At 36.9% G+C, this 21,958-nt stretch overlaps 2 protein-coding genes across 2 annotated transcripts in view; both read right to left on the reverse strand.

Moving 5' to 3' along the window:
• Positions 1-9,615, reverse strand: part of path (solute carrier family 36 member pathetic) — a 31,943-nt gene extending 22,328 nt beyond the window's left edge. The window contains exon 1 of the mRNA XM_034983847.2: positions 9,400-9,615. The gene's annotated coding sequence lies outside the window, so the exon portion shown is untranslated. The remainder of the gene's footprint in view (positions 1-9,399) is intronic.
• A 4,063-nt stretch (positions 9,616-13,678) lies between these two features.
• Positions 13,679-16,790, reverse strand: LOC117995832 (uncharacterized). Its single transcript, XM_034983850.2, has 4 exons — positions 16,670-16,790; positions 15,879-16,046; positions 14,803-15,030; positions 13,679-13,850 (listed from the first exon to the last, which is right to left on the reverse strand). Exons 1-4 carry the CDS (start codon positions 16,742-16,744, stop codon positions 13,683-13,685), a joined length of 639 nt encoding a protein of 212 aa, XP_034839741.1. The 5' UTR covers positions 16,745-16,790; the 3' UTR covers positions 13,679-13,682.
• Between the last annotated feature and the right edge of the window lie 5,168 nt (positions 16,791-21,958).

Raw genomic sequence — 21,958 nt, forward strand, 5'->3', positions numbered from 1 at the left:
TCCTTCAATCTAGGGCATAGGTAAAGTTAAAGACATGGAGAGTGAAAAAAGCTACTTTTAATCAAAGGCAAAGGCTCCTAGACCCCAGCGTACCTACCTACGCTGGGGGTCTAGAAAACTTTTGCCACTCCCTATCGCCAGCCCTGGATAATACAATCCGATAACAATATAAATATTGTAATCGGTAAACGTCACCTGCGCAGCAAGGCCGATTACAGTATGAAATTGGTTTTATCGCTCGAATATACCTAATAAATAAAATAACGTTTATTTACGTAGTAACAGTACGTATAACAGTAACGTTCAAAAACTATGGTGCATAAAAATAAATAAAAATCTGTTTTAGAATGCACAGGCGAAGTCTTTTCGTATGATACCCCACTTGATATAGTTATCTTTAACAAACTCACGGATTTCAGATTTCAGATTCCAAATGTCTGCTATAAGACCTACCTACCCGCCAAATTTCATGATTCTAGGTCAACGGGAAGTACCCTAGTAGGTTTCTTCACAGACCGACAGACAGACAACAAAGTGATCCTATAAGGGCTCCGTTTTTAGGGTTCCGTACCTCAAAAGGAAAAACGGAACCCTTATAGGATCACTTTGTTGTCTGTCTGTCTGTCTGTCTGTCTGTCAAGAAACCTACAGGGTACTTCCCGTTGACCTAGAATCATGAAATTTGGCAGGTAGGTAGGACGAGACCAGTGCTCTGCAGTGAGCCGGCGATGGGTTGATCATGATATGTATAAATGTATCTCCATTCCAAAGTCAAATCCGTCTAGTAGTTTTTGCGTGAAAGAGTAATAAGCATCCACACATACTCGTACATACAAACTCTCGCCTTTATAATATTAGTTTGATACTGAGTTCTCACAGTAAGTTTATCAATAAAGTAGGTATTTATTATCTGATGTCTGTGGTCTGGTTGATACAGTTGTAACAACGATGTCACAATAATAAAGCACAATAATGGCACTTATGTATTAATATAATGACGTGGCTAATATACGTCTTTAACAAAATGCCGGTTTCCGGTGCTTTAGGTCTCTTCTCATGTGATGTGTACAAGGTGTTATTTTGGGAGCAGTCAGTGAGGCGAAAATTACCTAGTATGTAGAGACAGAGGAGTTTGAGTTAAGGAAACATGCCGTCAATTTTAAAGAAAAGGAAAACTCTACAGTGAGGGGAATTGTTACTACTCACCAGTAGGTTTAATGTAGAGTTGCAGGTTCCATAATAATCATATTATTATGGAACCTGCAAAGCATACTTATAGTACTCAACATGTTGAAATGCCAATCGGCGAGGGAACGGTTCGGGCGAACGCGGGTGACGTGCGGGTGTGCGGGGCGTCTCATACGCTGATTGCCATCTCAACCTGTCGTGGACTATAGTAACTACTAACTACCTACATTCGGCAATAACCCTCCAAAGTCGGTAAGCATAGGTACCAACTCTATTTATTTCGTTATTTTTTTTGAGATTTTTAAAAATTATACAAATGGTTACTACGGTAAATGTTGTAGAATAGAACAACCCTCTATACATATCTGTAATAATACTTATCTAATACGCAAGTAAATATAAGCATACACAGTAGGAAAACATATTGATTGGCGTCACAAGATAACAAATGTACCTAAAACCTAATTACATCTCAAGTTATAAGGAAAGAACAATAAAACAAAACACAGTCATGTGTAATAAAATATATATTATGTAAATCTACCTGTTGATGAGTTCAAGAAAGAGTAAAGTAAGTAACTTTATTATAATACTTTAGCCATGAAAGAAAAATAAAATCGTGAGATCGTGATTTTTATTGCTACTGCTAATTAACTTAAAATTAAAAAGACACGACGTTGTCTAGCGTTAAGCATTTCTGGAGTAGTAGTTTTACTTAGAAAACATCTAATAACATTCAAAAGTTTTTCTGGATTTATGGGATTATTCATTATTTGTATCAGAATTACGGAACTGAATAATCATTATTGAATAGTTACTTATATCATGCCAGCAAAATCCGTCGTCTTTCGATAGCTTTCGTTTATCTTTCAACCTTTTATGACAATATACCTGCTAATTATAATAAAGATAATTATGTCGTTATGCAGTATTTAGGTAATATGGAATATGGAAACAGATACTGAGATGATTAAACTGATAAAAAGGATTAAAAAGACCTGTAGGTGCACATGAAATCCTAACAGTTATATATTTCTAGCTGATAAATAAAACTTTGCTATAACGGCGATGACTTTGCAATCCGCAAAAACTCAATGAAATCTGCTGAAACTTTACTGAAATTGAAGGGATTTGATAGAAACCACGACCTTTGGCCTCATTTTTAGCACATTTTAGGCTTGAAATTAGTTCATATTTGCTTTCAGTGGACTAAAGTCAGTCAAAGAAAAAAAAGTATTTTGATCAGTAGTTTAATTGCATAGTTTTAATCTCCATCTCCTCAGTGTTATTAGAATTACTTAGTACCTATAGACTAAATAACTACTTCAGTGAGTATTTGTATGTAGGTATAAATTTCAAATAAATTATTTCCAATCCAATCCAATCCATCAGCCTGTTTGCGTCCACTGCTGGACATAGGCCTTTCCAAGAGCACGCCACCAAACACGGTCCTCAGCCTTCCTCATCCACCCGCTCCCCACCACCTTAATCGGGAATAGCAGGGCTGCCGGGAACTGGGGGCCTTTGTCTGTTGGCGCTGCTCATTAGAAGTAATGCCCATACTGACCACGCTGGGCAGGCGGGTTGGTCAGCGCAGGGCTGTAGGCCATTTCGCACCAGTGACGCTGCTGCCCGTCTCTGGTCTGTGTTATTTAAAGCCAAGCCATTTGGAATGGTTATCCCGCCATTCTTCGGTCGTCATATCCTCGTTCGCTGATTCGCAGGGGGCACCGCGTGCTAGTGAGGTTGACATTTGGGGTGTTAAGATGTTAGTGCACCCCCTTACCCCCTTATTTTAAATTAAATTATTTAATCCCTATTATTTATCAAATTTCAAACTATGTAATTAAATAATTAGGTATGTGTAAACAAAATTGTTGCCTAATTTTATGCCGTATTATTTAAAATTATTACCTAAGTGCAAGTCTGAATACACTTGGGAATGCGATAAAGAGTTTATAATTTATGATAATTAAGTAGGTCTAATGTAGGTAGGTAACAATGTACTTATCAGAACTAATTATAATAATGATCCTGTGATTTGAATTATAATAATATATTGAAAAATGGAGAAAGTAGGGGGAAGTGGGGCAGATAGATGCAATAGATGCAATTAATACACCAAAGATTTTTCTTTTTGGATTAGTGATATTTGAATCGTGGCCTGTGGCCCTACCGCGGTTGTTTGACAGCTACAATGTCACGATCGCAATCATCTCTGATTGGTTAATGCTCGCTCACTATTGGCCACAATGCATTGTTGCAACAAGAATCGCACAAATTCAGCCAATCAGAACAATTGAGATTGTTATAATGATTGATGCAGGTTTTAGACAATCGCCCTGCTGGTGACAACGCTAAAACATGTATTTACATGTATTGCACATACGGTAGTAACCTCAGCAACATCCAGTTGTTTTTTTTTTAATTTAAACACCTGTAAACGTGTTTTGAGTACATCTAAGTCAAAAATAATGCAGAAGGTAAATATATTTTTGTTTCGACTGTTTTGGCATGTATTTTTTTTAATGTTTGAAAAATACCGTACCGATGGGTTTGATTGTCTACAAAAAGTGATATATACAATATATATATGTATCAAAGTTTTCAATAAAGTACAGAGCGAAGCGAGCGAGAAATCATCCTACCTAAAAATAGCTTGGGAGTCCTAGAACCTATTATTTTTAAACCAAATTGGTTTTTTTGTAAGTACACGTAAATTTTTAACACATTAGGTACAAATAAGTAAAAGTAGTAATCTGTATTACACGCATTTAATTATAATTTATGTTAACTAGAGCAAAGTACTCGGTATAAACTTCTGTTCACCTCATTTGAAACTAAATAAATATCTAGGTCACTTATTATGAGCGATCGTTGAAAGTGCTTTATATTTCTGGCCTGCAATAAATAAGATATTCTCCCTTAGCACGAAAGTAGTGGCCATCAAATTGCTATAGTCGCAATATGTCATCAATCATCATCATCATCAACCCATCCCCGGCTCACTACAGAGCACGGGTCTCCGAGCGAGAAGGGTTTTGGCCATAGTCTACCACGCTGGCCATGTGCGGATTGGTAGACTTCGCATACCTTTGAGAACATTATGGAGAACTCTCAGGCATGCAGGTTTCCTCACGATGTGTTCCTTCACCGTTAAAGCAAGTGATATTTAATTGCTTAAAACGCACATAACTTCGAAAAGTTAGAGGTGTAAGCCCGAAATCGAGCCCCCGACCTCCGATTAGAAGGCGGACGTCCTAACCACTAGGCTATCACAGCTTATTATGCAATGTGTATGAGGCTGAATTTATTTTCTTGGTACCTACATGGTATCATGTAGCGACTCTACATTTACGAATGTATGTTTATAAGTACAAGTATAATAATATATTATGAAGACGTTGATAAGAATGTGGAACATTATTATGAGTTAGTAAATAAATTAGTTGAGATATGAATTTAACGTTGGATGAAACCAGTACCTCACTGGATAAAACTATAAAAAGTGAATCGTAGTTTGTACAATCGATAACAACATGTGCAGGCTTTTGTCTCGGTTTGTGACGCGTGTTTTTATCAAATTATAAACTGTAACAATTCGACTTGGTATTGACCTAATCGATGGCGTATTGATACGTTGAAGATGTGAAATACGCAATAGGGGCTTGGACTGTAGTAATAAAATAATGTGATTTTTTATATAGCGGTAGTAGTATGCAACTATAATAATTATAATTAAAAAATATATGATTTTATCATAGATTAATTATTGTCCTCGCTCCGCTCTACGATTTTATTTATTTTTAACATGAACATTACGCTGTGCGAAAGGCCGAAAGGTGATTAATGAAGTCAAAACTCAAACGTTCAAAAATCCATAAACGACATTTTTTTTAATATTTTGAAATTAGTAGAGTAATTTCTGCGGGAAAATATTTTTATGTTAAAAAAATGTATAATATTTGTCGTTTACGCCTTGTGACGTCGTTAATCGCTTTCCGTCCAGCGAGACGTTACTAATTTCTTATTTTAAAAAATCTTGTTTTTTAATATTATCCTCTTTTAGGTATATACACGGTATATAGGTATGAGTGACAGAGACAACGCTCTACAAAGCCGAAATGTCATTTTAAAGGCCGATGTATATTACTTTCTGCCGCGGACGTACTATACACGTGTCTTACATATTATTATGCATTTTAATGTGGTCAATTTATTATCTAATATTATATTGACGCAATTAAGATTTCATTAATTTTATAGACTATTTAGTTATCACATAAGTTTGTTTCATATATCGTTATATACTTATCATAATAAATAACATAAGTATTGTAAGTATATAAAGCTTGATAAGTAGGTATTAGTAGGCAATGAACTTGCACTAGTGCCGAACAATCTTTATTATTTTTATTAATAAAACTTGTTCCTAGCTGTAAGCACAAAATAAATTTTTGTGTTGTAGCAAATCTATCTCTTTCTATTGTAATTCCTAGAATACATTTTATGTATACACCCGGCCACGTTGTACTCTAGCTCATTCTGATACTTAATTTTATTATGTAGTAAAAAATCCCGTTCCCATAGAACCTTCGGAAAAAAATATACAAATTAGTATGAAAACACAAAAGCTGTGATAGCCTTCCTAGTCCGCCTTCTAATCGGAGGTCGGGGATTCGATCCCAGGCACGCACCTCTAACTTTTCGGAGTTATGTGCGTTTTAAGTAATTAAATATCACTTGCTTGAACGGTCAAGGAAAACATCGTGAGGAAACCTGCATGCCTGAGAGTCCTCCATAATGTTCTCAAAGGTGTGTTAAGTCTACCAATTCGCACATGGCCAGCGTGGTAGACTATGGCCAAACCCTTCTCAATCTGAGAGGAGACCCGTGCTCTGCAGTGAGCCGGCGATGGGTTGATCATGACGATGATGATGAAAACACTCTTCTTTTTCAGCCAATCCATCGAATACTTTTCAAGTTTTTCAGAAAAAAACATACGAAAGCTGAATTTTTAGGGTTCCGAAGGGTGCCAACCTGATCCTATTACTAAGCCTCGGCTGTCTAGGTCGGTCAAGTGCGAGTACGAACTGTGCGAGTTGGACTCCATATTTTATACTTAACTTGACAGATTTTTTAAAAGATGACATAAATAGGATATGGAACGAGAGTGTGTGGCCTTCAGCAAGTGTAATTTTTAGACTTGAAAGATAGCTGCTAACCAAGATAAATATTTATTAAGTAAGTATATTATAGTTTCACTTAAAAATATTCTCTTCTTCCTGTGTCGTCGTTCACTCATCTTTGAGAGTTTTATTTATAGTCGAACTAGCTTATGCTCGCGACTTCGTCCGCGTGGACTACACAAATTTCACCGCCTTAGGGGTTGAATTTTCAAAAATCCTTTCTTAGTGGATGCCTCCGTCATAATAGCTATCTGCATGCCAATTTCAGCCCGATCCGTCCAGTAGTTTGAGCTGTGCGTTGATAGATCAGTCAGTCAGTCACCGAAATTTAGATTATCCACTATCGACTCCGACTCTAATCAGGCTTGTTGGCTCTATCTACTGCTAGTGTTTTTTGTAAAAACGTGAAGTCAGAAGCCCGTGATGGAAGTCCCGTATAAAGTAAGCCTACAAAGCCGAGTAAAGCGAATGCGAATGAGAGAAAAGAGAAAACAAGGTAAAGCTGAATGAAGGGACGACGGAGTGTAGCTTTTCGTGTACCTAATCCATTTAAAACTTGATCTTTTATCATAATAAGCATTTCATTGGAATAATGATGTTATTATTTCATATTTTAGAAAGTTAAGAGAAGCCACTTTCCCATTCCAATGCGAGGACGAGAAAGAGGTATCCAATCCAACTACCACCAATCTCTTCAGGAGAGCTGCCATTTTGTTTTCATTACAGACAAACAGACACAATTAATTTTTATGATGGTGTACAGTAAAGCATATTTCAATTCAATTTAAATTTTCAATTCACAATGCATCTCTGGCGTAGGTATATTTTTTGTAAATGAAAATGGAATTGACGTGCTGCGATCGTATCCTACGCGACCCCAGATAAGAAAGAATGTAAAAGAACTATGTACAAGGTGTTTCTGGTTCTACAAATACAGCATAATTATTGCATAATTGTAATTCGATGATTTTTATTTGCCGATATCCAGGTCCAGAGTATGAGGTGGCTGACACTAAAATGTGTCTGGCAGATGTTTGGCCCCTGCGATTGTTCTGGCTGCTTACAAAACTATTGAAATTGTTCAATGAGTTATCATATTATAAAAATTAAGACTCAGACTCTGTTATTTGATTCAGTATTAAGATTGGACTTTACCGAAAGTGCAATAAGTGCTGGTATCATTTTCACAGCTCATGCAATACTGATTATGAAGAACATATTTTATCAATATGCTGAGGAGTGGATACATATTATCTAAATGTTAAATTTAACTGAAAGACCTAAATAACCATTGCGTTAAACAATTACGAGTATGTATGTCCATAAAGACTAATGTATAAATAAAGTGGATCAATGAAAGTCGTGTAATGACGTGTAATGGTCAGAATGAGGTGTGTGTAGTTGGTAGACTGAAGACTGACTGTGAATGGAATCCGGAAGTCATCGACCTCAACTATTATAATAATTGCCCTACTGAAACAATGCATGACCATTTCTTAATATCACGTTGTAAGTTTTAACCAATAAAATGTCTTTGGTTGTAACGTATCCAGTAAAATTTTGAACTGTACGTAAGTAAATGTTACAAGGAAATTATGAAACCATACCAATGATATACCTACTCGTACACCTTACGGAATATTCTAAATGTTTGTTTATTTCCCTGGCGCAGTGGTAAGCGCTGTGGTCTTATTAGTGGGAGGTTCCGAGTTCGATTCCTGGCAGGGATTTGGAATTTTATAATTTCTTAATTTTGGGTCTGGTCTGGTGGGAGGCTTCGGCCGTGGTTAGTTACCACCCTACTGGCAAAGCTGTACCGCCAAACGATTTAGCAAGCCGGTACGATGCCGTGTATAAACCAAAGGGTTTATTAAAAACTGCCATACACCTTCCAGGTTAGCCCGCTTCCATCTTAGACTGCATCGTCATTTACCGGTGAGATTACAGTCGTGGGCTAACTTGTATCTGAATAAAATAAAATAAAAGCATTATGTTCATAAATACTTCATCATCGTCATTATCAATGTCATCGTCACTTTTTTTTTTTTTTTTTTTTTTTTTTTTTTTTTTTTTTTTTTTTTTTTTTTTTTTTTTTTTTTTTTTCCACACAAACAGAAAAAAAACACAATATTGGTTTCTTCGTGCTCGTAAGCGCTTGGCGGCTTGTCTGAGCACTGCACATTCCTCTGTAGTCTTATACTTACATACATACTATACATACTATTAATGTAGGTAGGTAGTTTTAAAATAAAATAATTATGTCCGCGTATACCAGCTTCAATTTCTGCATACGAGTTGGACCTCACCACGCCAAAATGTACCATGCCACACTATAACCATCATTATCTTTCTTACCTTCTCTACCATAGGTAGGTATTAGTTTCCTTTATAATTTAACGTATCGAACCCAGTATTTCTAGTTTTAATGCCAAGGTTAACGATTTCTGTACTCTAGTGGTATAACAAAATAATAGTATCTTTTCATCCAAATCATTTAGTTATTTGACGATTGAAAAATCGGCCCTAAGTAAGTTCGCCCTATGTCGCTCATTAAAAGGCAGCAGCAATCACAATTCTATGAATTCCTTAATTATTTTTTATTATTATTATAGTAAAAGTACAGTAATTAGGAACTACTAATCAGTAATCGGTATACACTACGCGGTAGAAAATAATGTACCTACATCGGCCTTTAGAATGACATTTCAGCTTTGTAGAGCGCTGTCTCTGTCACTCATAACTATATGATGTTTTGTCGGTCTCAAGTCTCAATGATAGAGACAATGCTCTGCAAATCCGCTATCTCCTTCTAAAGGTCTATATACATTACCTTTCTGCCGCGTAATGTACTTCTGTTCACTAGAATTATAATTCTCTCAATTTTTTTTAAAATTATTGTATTTTACACTTTGTTCAAACTCTACCAAAGGTGTACTCGATTCCTAATAAAAATTCATGACTTAAGTAACACTACACGCGATTGTTTTCTTTATAAATACAAAAATATGACAGAAACACTTACCGAAATTTTTACCGTCGGACACAGCAGTAAGAATTCATGAAATTCTATAAGTTTTAAGGTTAGAATATAAACAAAACCACTGAGCCACGTGTATTTATAAATAGAGTGAAACACACAACCAGCACATGGGCTGGTTTAATACGGAATGAGCGTTGGCACTTGGCAGTTGGCAGCTAAAGCAAGTATGGATGCGAAAGACCCGAGGCAAGTGAGACCGAAATTGCGTCAGTGGGGACTGCGGAGTTGACCGACACGACGCGACGATGTGGCGATGCGATATGATGACGAAAATGCGAACATATGGCGAAGCTTTGGTTACACGACTTAATAGAATAGGAAGGGTGCTTCCTTCGTGAGGACTGAGGAAGCATAATAGAACTATAGAAATAACCCTTATAACAACACGACTAATAATATCGTATCTTTATATAACAATGATCTATACGAGGTAGGTATTGTACTAATGCATGTGACATCACGGTAATATTATGGTAAAAACATGTTGCAAAATAATTAATGTCTAAAATATTCTTGAAATAAAATGTACACTTACTTATTATGATAAGTGTCCGTCATTCTTGTTCACACGCATATTGGTTGGCACGATATAGCTAGCTAGCTAGGTAGATTGTATTAGTCACCGGCATTATTTTTAGTTCTCTCATTATAATAAGTAGGTAGGTACATTTTCCAGTAATCTTGTAACATAAAACTGTGTCAGTTTAACGTGTAGGTATCTGTTAGTTTCCTACTTACTGCCTACTAGTAAAAAGATATTATTAGTCAACAACTGACAAATAATTTTTTTTTTCATGAATGAATAAATTTAATTAAGTAGATATTTACAATTATTCTATTCATCATCATGATCAACCCATAACCGGCTCACTATAGAGCACGAGTCTCCTCTCAGAGTGAGAAGGGTTTTGGCCATAGTCTACCACGCTGGCCATGTGCGGATTGGTAGACTTCACACACCTTTGAGAATATTATGGAGAACTCTCAGGCATGCAGGTTTCCTCACGATGTTTTCCTTCAGCGTTAAAGCAAGTGATATTTAATTAATTAAAACGCGTATAACTCCGAAAAGTTAGAGGTGCGTGCCCGGGATCGAACCCCCGACCTCCGATAAGAAGGCGGACGTGCTAACCACTAGGCTATCACAGCTTTTTTTGCTTATTCTATTAAAAAAACAAAAAAAAAAAAACATTAAATTAAAACGAAAATTTGCGGTTCTGTGACTGGCTGATGCAACGCAGAACGCAGACCTAGTTCCGACTTGTGGGTTACTGGAATGAGTGGGGATGTATTACGATGCCTGAAAATGAAAACTATTATTTGTGTTGCGTCATTCTATAAGAATCATTGTTTTACTTTCAGTTCGATAATTTTATGTGTACGTAGGTATCTACCGTGAATTCCTGTTATTTCTATAACGGTTCAAATTTCTGACCAGACACTTAAACTTTTAAACTTTTAAATTTTAATGGTGTCTGGTAGCGGGCTGCCATGATACCTACTAGTGTCTGGCAATGCATGACGTCATTTCTAATACTATTCTGAAGAAAATGTAAAAAAATAGACTTTATAATTTTACATAAGAAGAAGAAAGGAGATTTACACCTTTACCAGGTACCAGTTCTCTCCAAAAGACACCATGATCCAAAAAAAGAAAAACTTTCGTCCTAGTGTTGGGGATCACAATACGCAGAGAAACATTCAGCTTTTATTAAATAACGAAGGTCAGGCATGCGCTGGCTCTTAGTCCATTCTTATATCAATATATTTCTTATTTCAATAGTTCTTTCGTATTTCTTTTAAAAATAAATAAAAAATTGAATGTACCTGTACGTACCTACCATAAGTAAATTGAGCGGCGCCATCTTTTGAGATTCAATCAAATCAGTAGATACTGTAAGCGTGTTGCATAACTGCTGCGGTGGAGCTTTCTACTTACTAACTGAACTGCGCAAGTTACAGGAGTGCTTTATTTCAGCGGGGTGGTTCAAAACTAAAATTCTTGTTTAGGAAACCAACCAAAGATGACTCTTACAGCCACACTCAGGGACGTTCATTAATTAGGTCTCAAGCTAATTTCACACTATGGATTATTATAGATTATATTATAGTCCGGTCAATATTGGTGTTCCCAACATTCGTACCAATTTTTAGCTCTGCGAATTATTGTAACGTAGAATGTATATTTTGACCGATTTAATAACATACATATATTATATCCCGTATATTCTCCATAATGTTCTCAAAGGTGTGTGAAGTCCGCCAATCCGCACTTGGCCAGCTTGGTAGACTATGACCAAAACCCTTCTCACTCTGACAGGAGACCCGTGCTCTGTAGTGAGCCGGCGATGGGTTGATCACGATGATGATGATTATATCCCGTAGTGCAAAATGAGTTTAAAAATACAACAAAATATAAACTCAAGGTGCTCAAACTCTCAAGATGCTGCTGCAGTGGTACTGCTCCATTGCTCATCTAAACGGTGATAACTGATAAGTAATCACTGATTACTGGGGGTCTGCCGATTTTGAATACATAGATATCGTGGTTATCAGGTATAAACTTTATCACTATACTCCAAGTTCCAACTCCTCAACCTCATGCTGCAAGGGTAGCTATAGTACATGACAAATCAAGATCGGAATCGGGGTGGAGACGCCCCGCACACCCGCACAGCCTCCGCACTAACCCGGTGCGGGATAGCGTGGGTGACGTGTGGGTGTGCGGGGCGTGCCTCCACCTCATACCCTGATTGCCATCACGACCTGTCGCGTACTATACTGTCTGCTTATTAAACCGTGAAGACTCTATAAACTACAGTCTTGTCAGCCATTCTGTAATTTTAAAAGAATCTCCACACAGATGTTCCCATTTTAGTAAATACTAGTTTATCCCCGCAACTTCATCCGCGTGGACTACACAAATTTCAAACCCCTATTTTACCCCCTTACGTGTTGTATTTTCAAAAACCCTATCTTACCGGATATCTACGTCATAATAGCTATCTGCATGCAAAATTTAAGCAAGATCCGTCCAGTAGTTTGAGCAGTGCGTTGATAGATCAGTCAGTCAGTCAGTTAGTCACCTTTTCCTTTTATATATTTAAATAAATACAATAAGTACCATGCAAAAAAGATAGGTCCTTAGAAGCAGACAAAGAAACACACTAAACGTCAAATATTTCATTAGTAAAGGTTGTGCTTTCATGATAATAGAGAGCCAGCGCGACTTTGTTGTGTGGTGATTGCACATATTGCCTGCTAGTAGGGTGTACTTTTTACATAGGTACCTATTTACACTATCATTGATATTGGATGTATTAGTTATTCCCCCCCCCCCCCTGAAGTCTGTTACGTTAAAATGGCTTATCCCCGCTTCCCCTCAGTGCAATGCAACTTATTGATTTTATCTGAGAAGCACGTAGGTAGGCAGCGTAGGCGTAGGGAGGCTTGATGGAGGCACGTGGCTTTGGTAAACAACATCTCCCTTCACAGCCCTTGCCTACACCTTGCACCTAGGAGATGCAGTCGAGAGCGTAATTATGATAGGCGTCCGATTAATATTATACCTACTAGATCAATAACTGGACCAACGAAATATCATAGAATCGTATAATTGCAATCAAATCAAATTAAAACAAAAATCGCTTCTAAAGCGCTTATTGTTTTTAAAAATCCCGTGGGAACTATTTGATTTTCCGGGATAAAACGTAGCCTATGTCCTTTCCCGGGAAGCAAGCTATCTCTGTACCAAATTTCGTCAAATTCGAACGGAACGAATAGATGGATAGGCCGTGAAAAGCTAGCAGATAGACAGTAATGACAATAATATACCCTAATTACCTATTCATCCAAGCCTAAGTTCTAAGAAATAAAGCAAATAAGCAATGGGGCCAACATATTTACGCGTTACGCGTCAAGTTACAATGAACGGACAATATAGTACATCACTGAGTGAGGAGGCTCCTGCGGTAGTGGAGTGGTGCGGGAGGGTGACAAGTTGAAGAATCATTGAGCTTTCACGTCACATTATCACACCCTCCCGCACCACTCCACTACCACAGGAACATCTGTTAAGCGTTATTCCTGTAGCAAGTAATGCGCTGATTGAAATATCAATAGTAGTATGGCAATTTTTACTTATCTTTATTTTGTATCTTCATTTTATAATACAGGAGAATAGTAGAGGATGAAGTAGATAATGTTTGGTAATTATCTTTTTCAAAAATGCACAAATACATCATCAAACATCAATATTTTTATGTTTACAGGAAAGATTTAGATTTTTTCATCTTTTTCTTTTTGGGATAAACTGTCCGACAATTTCTACATGGCATGCAGCATGGCAAGTCATCTTCTTCGCATTGTATTTGTTTGCAGGAATGCGTTGCTGGTTTTGCTTTGGCAGGCGCTCGTGGAGTCACTAACTCTACCTGAATATTAATAATATCAATCTATAGGTATTTTAGTTCTTACCCTTTCTTAAATTAATTATTATCTAAATATATAAAATGAAAAAGTGACTGACTGACTGACTGATCTATCAACGCACAGCTCAAACTACTCGGCGGATCGGGCTGAAATTTGGCATGCCGCTGGCTATCATGACGTACGAGTAGATATCCGCTAAGAAAGGATTTTTGAAAATTCAACCCCTAAGGGGGTGAAATAGGGGTTTGAAATTCGTGTAGTCCACGCGGACGAAGTCGCAAGCATAAGCTAGTTGTCCAATAATTCCACAACATTTTTGACGAAATATATTAACATTGCTAAAAATTTTGTCGGCAGATTACTGATACCTACTTATTATTAGAATAATTCTTCGACCGCGCGGATTTAGATTTTTGAAAACCCCGTGGGAACTCTTTGATTTTCTGGGATAAAAATTATCTGGCCTCTGTCCGTCGGCAGGATGTCAGCTGTATCAAATATGAATTCTGTGATTTCGTACAACTGGATTAAAAATCCCGTAGGATCTATTCAAAATTTCTTCAAAATCGGTTAATAAACTGATAGGACGTGTACTGATAGGCAGACACTTTCATTTTTCGCATTTATAATATTAAGTATGATGGATGTAATTGATTACTCGGAAACGGATCTAACAGCATAATTAAGATTATTAATTTACTTTATCTGGAAAAGCATCATTCCCGAGTTACTGCCGGAAGAACTCTAAAGATGCCGAGCAAAAACTCCGTTGGTTGCGCCCGGGTTAGGACTGCTAGGTACCTCATCCACTGATTCGATCTTGACAGGTACTGAGATAGCTTATAGAGAGAAACATAGGGTACTTCATATCCTGGAAAATCAAAGAGCTCCCACAGGTTTTTTAAAACCCAAATCTACGCGGATGAAGCTATCCAAATATGATTTCTAGGTAACCTCAATGTTTCCAGTGCGATTGGGCTCATCAGTTTGCTTGCCGATCTTCAACAAGAACACGTCCTTGTCCGGATGAAGCACCTTCTGCGCTTCTACGCCTTTCGGAGCGTTTTTAGGCGTAACGTTACATGTGGTGCAGAGGTTATCGTGAACTTCCTTCTTGCTATAAGTTAATTCTGAATTGAGAGCGTTCCTCTGTGTGAGAGCCTCGCAAATATCGTCCGGTATCTGGTAAGAAATGAACAAGGATCTAGAACTATCATTTATCATTTTAGTGATGATACCCGACATTCAAGATGATAGTTGCAAGGAATGCATTAGTCGCTAGCAAAGAGGCACTAATCATTGCGGTTAAAATATGTTGTTTTTATTTTTACACTAGCTGATGCCCGCGACTTCGTCCGCGTGGATTTAACTTTTTAAACGTCCGGTGGGAACTATTTGATTTTTTGGGATAAAAAGTAGCCTATATAATTTTCCAGGTCTTTAACAATACCCATGCTAAAAATCACGTTGACCCGTTGCTCCGTTGTAACATGATTGAAGGACAAACCATAAACCAACAAACAAAAACACTCTCGCATTTATAATATGGATAATGATGTACCTAGCTACTGTTTATGAACCTGTATAGCTTTGTGTTGCCCAGTGGATGCATTTCCGCGCTGCTGAAAAGTAGGAATGTGAAATTACAGCGATTCCGACAAGTGTCGGTTTTATAGGAACCAAACTCAATGAAGTGTAATGCAGTTGCAGAATCACTGTTTTCGCAGACACACTCTTCATTTTAGCTTTTCAGATCTACGGAGTGCAATAGATTTGCGTAGGTAAGTATAATGGCTAGGAAAACAATAATTAGAAATTACTCTTTTGGAGACAACCGCTGAAATCAGCTAATCTCAAAAGAACAAATTAGTGCTGAATCACATTTTGTCCCTTTTTCTTACGGAAAATACTAGGTCGTTTTCGTTATAAAACTTATTAAATAACGAATCAGTTAAAAATATATTGAAATCGTCACTACATAGCAATCTCTTTTTTATGTGACTACTTTTAAAGGTATTTAACAATGTAACCTGAAAGTTCAGCCTATTAGCCGGCGCCCCGTCGTCTTTCCCGGGAAACCCACAGGTCTCTGAGCAAACTGAACGATCGTCGTCACAAGTACATAGATTTTGCAGCTTTTGTTGAGACGGAGTTAGTTTGGATGGTTTGGAAGTGCTCTTTGGTATTCTAATTTTTACCTTAAAACGTTAAATATATTAATTTACTATTAAATCTAAAAGCACAATCCTGTTCTGCGACTAAATAAAATACCTTAGTACAGAACTACTGGAAATTTGTTCTCACTATTTCTGTGATTTTTTTGTGAGGTGCAGTTTTTTTGCATCTGAACCTGGACATGTTGGGGACATGGGACCTTCAACGGAAAATAAAACTGGAGACTGACTTGTAACATGTTGATGTAATGTATCGAGTTTTTGCTCTCAACTCTCAACTCAAGTCAAACCAAAGACTGACTTATAACGTTAGTTTGTAATGTATCATTCGCGGCGAGCGTCGCGTGCTCCACTCAACTGTCGGTATTTTCTAGAATTTCCTTTGAGTGTTACATTACAAGTCAGTGCAGGTTTCATTTTGATCATTGAATTTTGATTAAAAATGGAACACACTTGAGCCAAGATATCGAATGATACATTACAAACACACAGTACAAGTTAGTCCGTGTCGCCTAACATTTGATTGTAACAAAATCGCCTCGAATGGTACATTACAAATAAACCGTACAAGCATCGTATTTAAGTCAGGCTCCAGCTTTGGATGATGCGCTCAAAAAATTCCAGCTGAAAATAATAGCAAAGTAAACCTCGTTTCCATTAAACATGGCACCGATCTCCTCATAAGGTTTACGTGAGGTCTTTCCATCGCCGGCTTTACTCATTTTGGAATAGCCTAGTTTTGTTTAAATTCACTTGTACAATTTTCTGAAATTTCGAGATAATTATCCAATATGTATGTCCAATATATAAGTTGCAAATTTGGCATTTATTTGCCATACAGAATAAGACAGAACTATAGACAATTATTAAAAAAATCGTAATTGATTAAAAAAAAACAATTATAAACAGACTGTTGACCAAAGAAGTTGGAAGTACTACTACGTACACCTATAAAGTGAAGTGAATGATCCTCAGACCAAGATCACTTTGCTATCATGTTGCTATCACTATAAGTTTCTTCGTTTGTTCCGAAAATCATTGGAAGATCTTGAATGAATGATTATCCCTAGCCTCGATGTCCGCAGGTGTCTGCAAAAAGATCCCATTCCTATTTTCCTAAAATAACAGATATGTATGAACTGGCATCCTACCGAGCCCATAGATTTAGAGGTAACCGAGAAGAATTTACACTTACTTATAACTTTCGGCTTTTATTAAATACCTTTGAAATACCTCCTCAAGTTTGTCATGGTATGGGCTTGCGGATTAGATGCCTTTAGTGAGCCCTTTATTATATTTAAAGGATGACCAGTAAAATAAAAAACTTCACCAGTTGCGGAAAACCAATTTCTTCTACTGAGAACACTGGAACAAATGTCAAAGGAATCTAAGGAGTATTTGTCTTCATGCCTTGCCATCCACAAATCTCAGCACACTTTTAAATACTTAATAAAAGTTTTCATGTGGGTCTAGGTCTCAGATTGGGAACACCTTTGTGCCATCAGCACAGATGTCCGTGTGGAAAAGAGGAATTTAAAATCCATGGACTCTCTTGCCAAAGGAGCTCTGGAAGGCTGTTTAGGCATGGCTCTCGTAACGATACTATCAAAAGGGCTCTTGCCACCATTGCCATTCCTGCGCTCATTGAGCCGGCGGAATTAGACGGGATGGTGGCAAGAGACCTGATTGATTGACGCTGGTTCTCTGGTAGAACCATGGTTCATTTTGCCGATAAATCAAAAACTATTATGGACAAAATATATACCTAACCCCCACTTGGTATAGTAGGTAATCTTACTTTGAATGTTGAAGTGTTGAATTATTTGTTCATGAACACATTTTTTTTATGATGTGACCACGAATTCACGGTTTTCAGTTTTTCCCCCTTATGTCTGCTATAAGACCTACCTACCTACCTGCCAAATTTCATGATTCTAGGTTAACGGGGAGTACGCCGTAGGTTTCTTGGGAGACACGAAAGACAGACAGACAACGATGTGATCCTATAAGAGTTCTGTTTTTCTTTTTGAGGTACGGAACCCTAAAAATAATTGTAAACGAGACCCCAGTGCAGTCCAGTGATGTCATTGACAAGACAAGGATCTGTCAATTGTGAATTGATAATGTCGGAAAAATTATAGGATTTTCGTGGGATTTTCATATTTTTATTAATAGATATATTGTTGGACATCTGTTGTGCAAACTTAATGATTTTAATCCTATAGATGTTTTAGCCTTGAAAGTGGATTTATTTCCTTTTCTTCTTTGGTTTGTTACAACAGCAAGGGTCAACTTCCGGTTCACATTGAACTTCTCTAGTATCCAGTCGGAATGGAACGGGCTTCTCAGGTCTTTTAGGCGTCACCAGTTCTAGTTCCATCTTGCAACGACGGTCACCGTTTGGTCCTAGTTTTGCGACCTTAAGCCAAACATAAAAAATATAGTTAATCATAGACCTAAAAATTAATATCTTTTCTCTGCAAACTTTTATCAATGAAGGGAAAAAACTGACTGCGGTCTATTTTATAGAGAAATCGGAGAAACCAATAAGCAAAATCTCAAGTTTCTAGACAACGCAGCGGTTTAAAATGAACATAAGTCGATATGTCAGCCAGTTTATAATACCAAGCTATTATAATTAAACTTTATCTGCACAATTTCTGTACATTTGATACTTACATATTTTTTTCAATGAAAACATTACAATTTTAAACAAAGATTACATTACAATAGAACTTTTTTTATCGCAGGAAGCTTTATTATCGATGTAGAAGCCAATGCAGTCTTTTATTTAAATTTTTATTTGTCTGTCTGTCTAAGCACGTTTTACGCTTAAAGTACTGGATGGATTTGAACGCAACTTGGCATACTTAGTACCATAGATTAATTATTGGTCTCGCTCCGCTCTCTTAGTACATATTCAATTACGATTACTCCAGGTCAGTATATAAGTACATAGTATAGTTTTTATTCCGAAAAACAATACTGATTCTTCGGGATAGGTAATATTTTTTTGTCGATATAAGGTACTCCATAACTCCGTAAAATTGAAAATTGAAATTGAAATAATGCAAATATCTATGACAGATTTTATCTTTTTAATCCATTAAATTCAATTAATTGCTTATATAGTATTATGGTTCCAGAATTTTTAGATTTGCCATTAAGTACACTAAACATTGTGTAAAAACACACTTGTTAAGTTCACGCTATTATTTTACAACAAGCTTATGCTTATGCAAAAATCCTTTCTTAGCGGATGCCTAATAGTAGTTTGAGCTGTGCGTTGATACTGTTAGACAATCAGTCACCTTTTCTTTTATATATTTAGATTAATTAGTGATAAAGTAGCGTGGAAGCAACCGGCTCAGCTTTCAGTTGCCCACAAGACGGTGAAGTAAGTTGTATTGTTACATACAACTTTGTATGATTTGAATACAGAAACTTAGTTTCTTGACGGCTTTTCTCAGTAGGATTTGCGTTTTGAACCGGTGTAGGTAGAGTCACAGACGTAGCATTTGTAACACTAGTTGTCCTACATGAAATAAATAAAGTTTGATTTTGAATTTTTGAAAATGACGACGCAATCATAAAAGATTATTTAAAGAGTTACAACAAAGTACCTTCAGAACAAACACATCTTTTCTAGGATGTATAACAGCCTGTGTTTTACCGGGGGCGGGTACACTAGTTGGCACTGGGTTACAGAGCCAAGGACACGGATTTGCCCTTGATTTAGATTGCTTTGCCTTTCCATGCACTTGTGTACCTTTTGCATCCATGATTAAATAAGCAGGTGCATTTATGATGTCAAGAAGCTTGATTCTGATAATGATACTTGTAAATTTAGATATTTTTATACTTTTACTGTCGATAATACATCATTATGAAATAATACCTAAACTAGCGGCACGCTATGATGGCCGGTTTGACGTTTGTCCGCTCATGAAGTTCCGTATTAATTGATAACGACTTTGAAGGAAATAATTGTATTACTTTATTGACGATAGTGATGTGCAGAGATTCATAAATTTTATCGAATGTAGTTTTAGGTTTAGGACTCAAAATTTATTTATTAAATTGATTTCTTAAATGTATACAAGTGTAGAAAAATCAGTTTGCACCATTTAAGGGGTGAATGTACTTGTGAATATGAACAATTTTCACTATGTGGACAAACCTCTGAAATCGCAAAAAAATATCAATAAATTTTTAAAAATGGAATCTAATACGATCGTCACATAGGATCGCTGGCTAGCACAACTACTACCTCCGGCAAACTCGCGTCAATGCTCAATGCAAAACAAAGCAGTTTCGAATTGACGTTGCTTCGAAAAGTATAAACTGTCAGTGCAATGCGATTGTGATATAGTTTTGACCTGGCTTTGGATTTCAAATATTGATACTGCATTACTGTTGACCCTTGCTCGTTAATTTGGACTCTGTTCAAGCCCTTTGTTGTGGATTTCGTCGATATGACCGAACGTACGCAGAGAACTGTTCTAAATAGTCAGACACGTGAGTTCCTAATACGCCTTCGTAACTATTTCGATCGTGAAGCTCAAAATGGAGGGCCAATTTTACCTATAACGTCAGTGGTTGAACGCGTAGCTGATGCGCTTAATATTGGACAACGAACTGTTAGACGGATAACTAAAAAAAAATATGGCGAGACTGGCACAGAAGAAAATAAACTTCACACACCAAAAAAGAGGAAAACGAGCAAAACCAGTCGTAGGCATCGATAGCTTTGATGCCGATGCTATCCGAAGACATGTTTACGGCTACTATTTACAGAAGGAGTATCCAACAAGAAAAAGTTGGTGCATTCACTGAAGGAAGCTGGATTATTCTTCGGTGGGGAAAGTTCTTTAACGAAGATTTTGAAGACCATTGGATTTCGATACAAAAAATGTAACAAACGCAAAATATTGATGGAAAGATTTGATATAGCGATGGCAAGGTATACTTTTTTACGGCAAGTGAAAGAAATCAAAAATTGGCAAAATGTTGTGTTCTTGGATGAAACATGGCTTAATGCTAACCATACTGTAGGCCGTTCTTGGAACGATGACACAGCAGCATCTACTTCCAAAGTTCCTGTAGGAAAAGGATCGCGACTTATAATTTGTCACGCCGGAACCATCAACGGGTTTGTCGAAGGTTCTCTCATGGCTTTTGCGTCAAAAACCACTGGAGACTATCATGAAGACATGAATGGAGAAAAGTTTACTGAATGGTTTACCTCAATGTTGTGTAGCCTCCCTGAACCATCTATTATAATTATGGACAACGCCCCATACCACTCGATGCAAATTGACAAGCCACCTGCCCAATCCCAAAAGAAAGCTGATATCGTCGCATGGCTTCGTAAAAATGGCGTAGATGCAAACATGAATATGTTAAAAGCGGAATTAGTACGTCTTTTAAAAGAAAACAAACCAACCAAGATCCGATACGTCATTGACGAAATAGCATTAGAACATGGGCACAGAGTTATACGGTTACCGCCTTACCATTGTGAGTATAATGCGATTGAGTTGGTGTGGGCTCAAATTAAGGGATATGCTGCAAGACACAATACAGAACCCCCATTTACCACAAAAAAAATGCTAAAATTATTAGAAGAAGCTTGTGAACATGTGACTAAAGGAGACTGGGAAAAGGTTGTGAATAGAACTGTTAAATTAATAAGGGAAGATTATGAAAGAGATGTGAAAATAGATAATATTATAGAAAACGAACATATAATTATTAATGTATGTGATGATAGCAGTGACGACAGTGAAAATAGTAGTATGGACGAATCTGATTAATTATGGCCTTTTGTGGCACCTTTTTCGGTATCTTTTGTATTCATATGTTTCTTGTGTGCATATAAAGTATGTATATTCATTTTCGTTCAAATATTCAGTTCGTTCAAATAAATTAAATAA

This window comes from Maniola hyperantus, chromosome Z, assembly GCF_902806685.2.
Source record: "Maniola hyperantus chromosome Z, iAphHyp1.2, whole genome shotgun sequence".
Classification (NCBI taxonomy): domain Eukaryota; kingdom Metazoa; phylum Arthropoda; class Insecta; order Lepidoptera; family Nymphalidae; genus Maniola; species Maniola hyperantus.

What these genes read in the sequence shown, in the direction of transcription:
- LOC117995832 (XM_034983850.2), bottom strand. Translation starts at nt 16,744, where the DNA reads ATGAGTAAAGCCGGCGATGGAAAGACCTCACGTAAACCTTATGAGGAG. An exon ending in CCATGTTTAATGGAAACGAG is followed by an intron (nt 16,047 to 16,669) that starts GTTTACTTTGCT and finishes TAACGTTTTAAG; the next exon opens with GTAAAAATTAGAATACCAAA. An exon ending in CTAATAGGCTGAACTTTCAG is followed by an intron (nt 15,031 to 15,878) that starts GTTACATTGTTA and finishes ATTTCTTACCAG; the next exon opens with ATACCGGACGATATTTGCGA.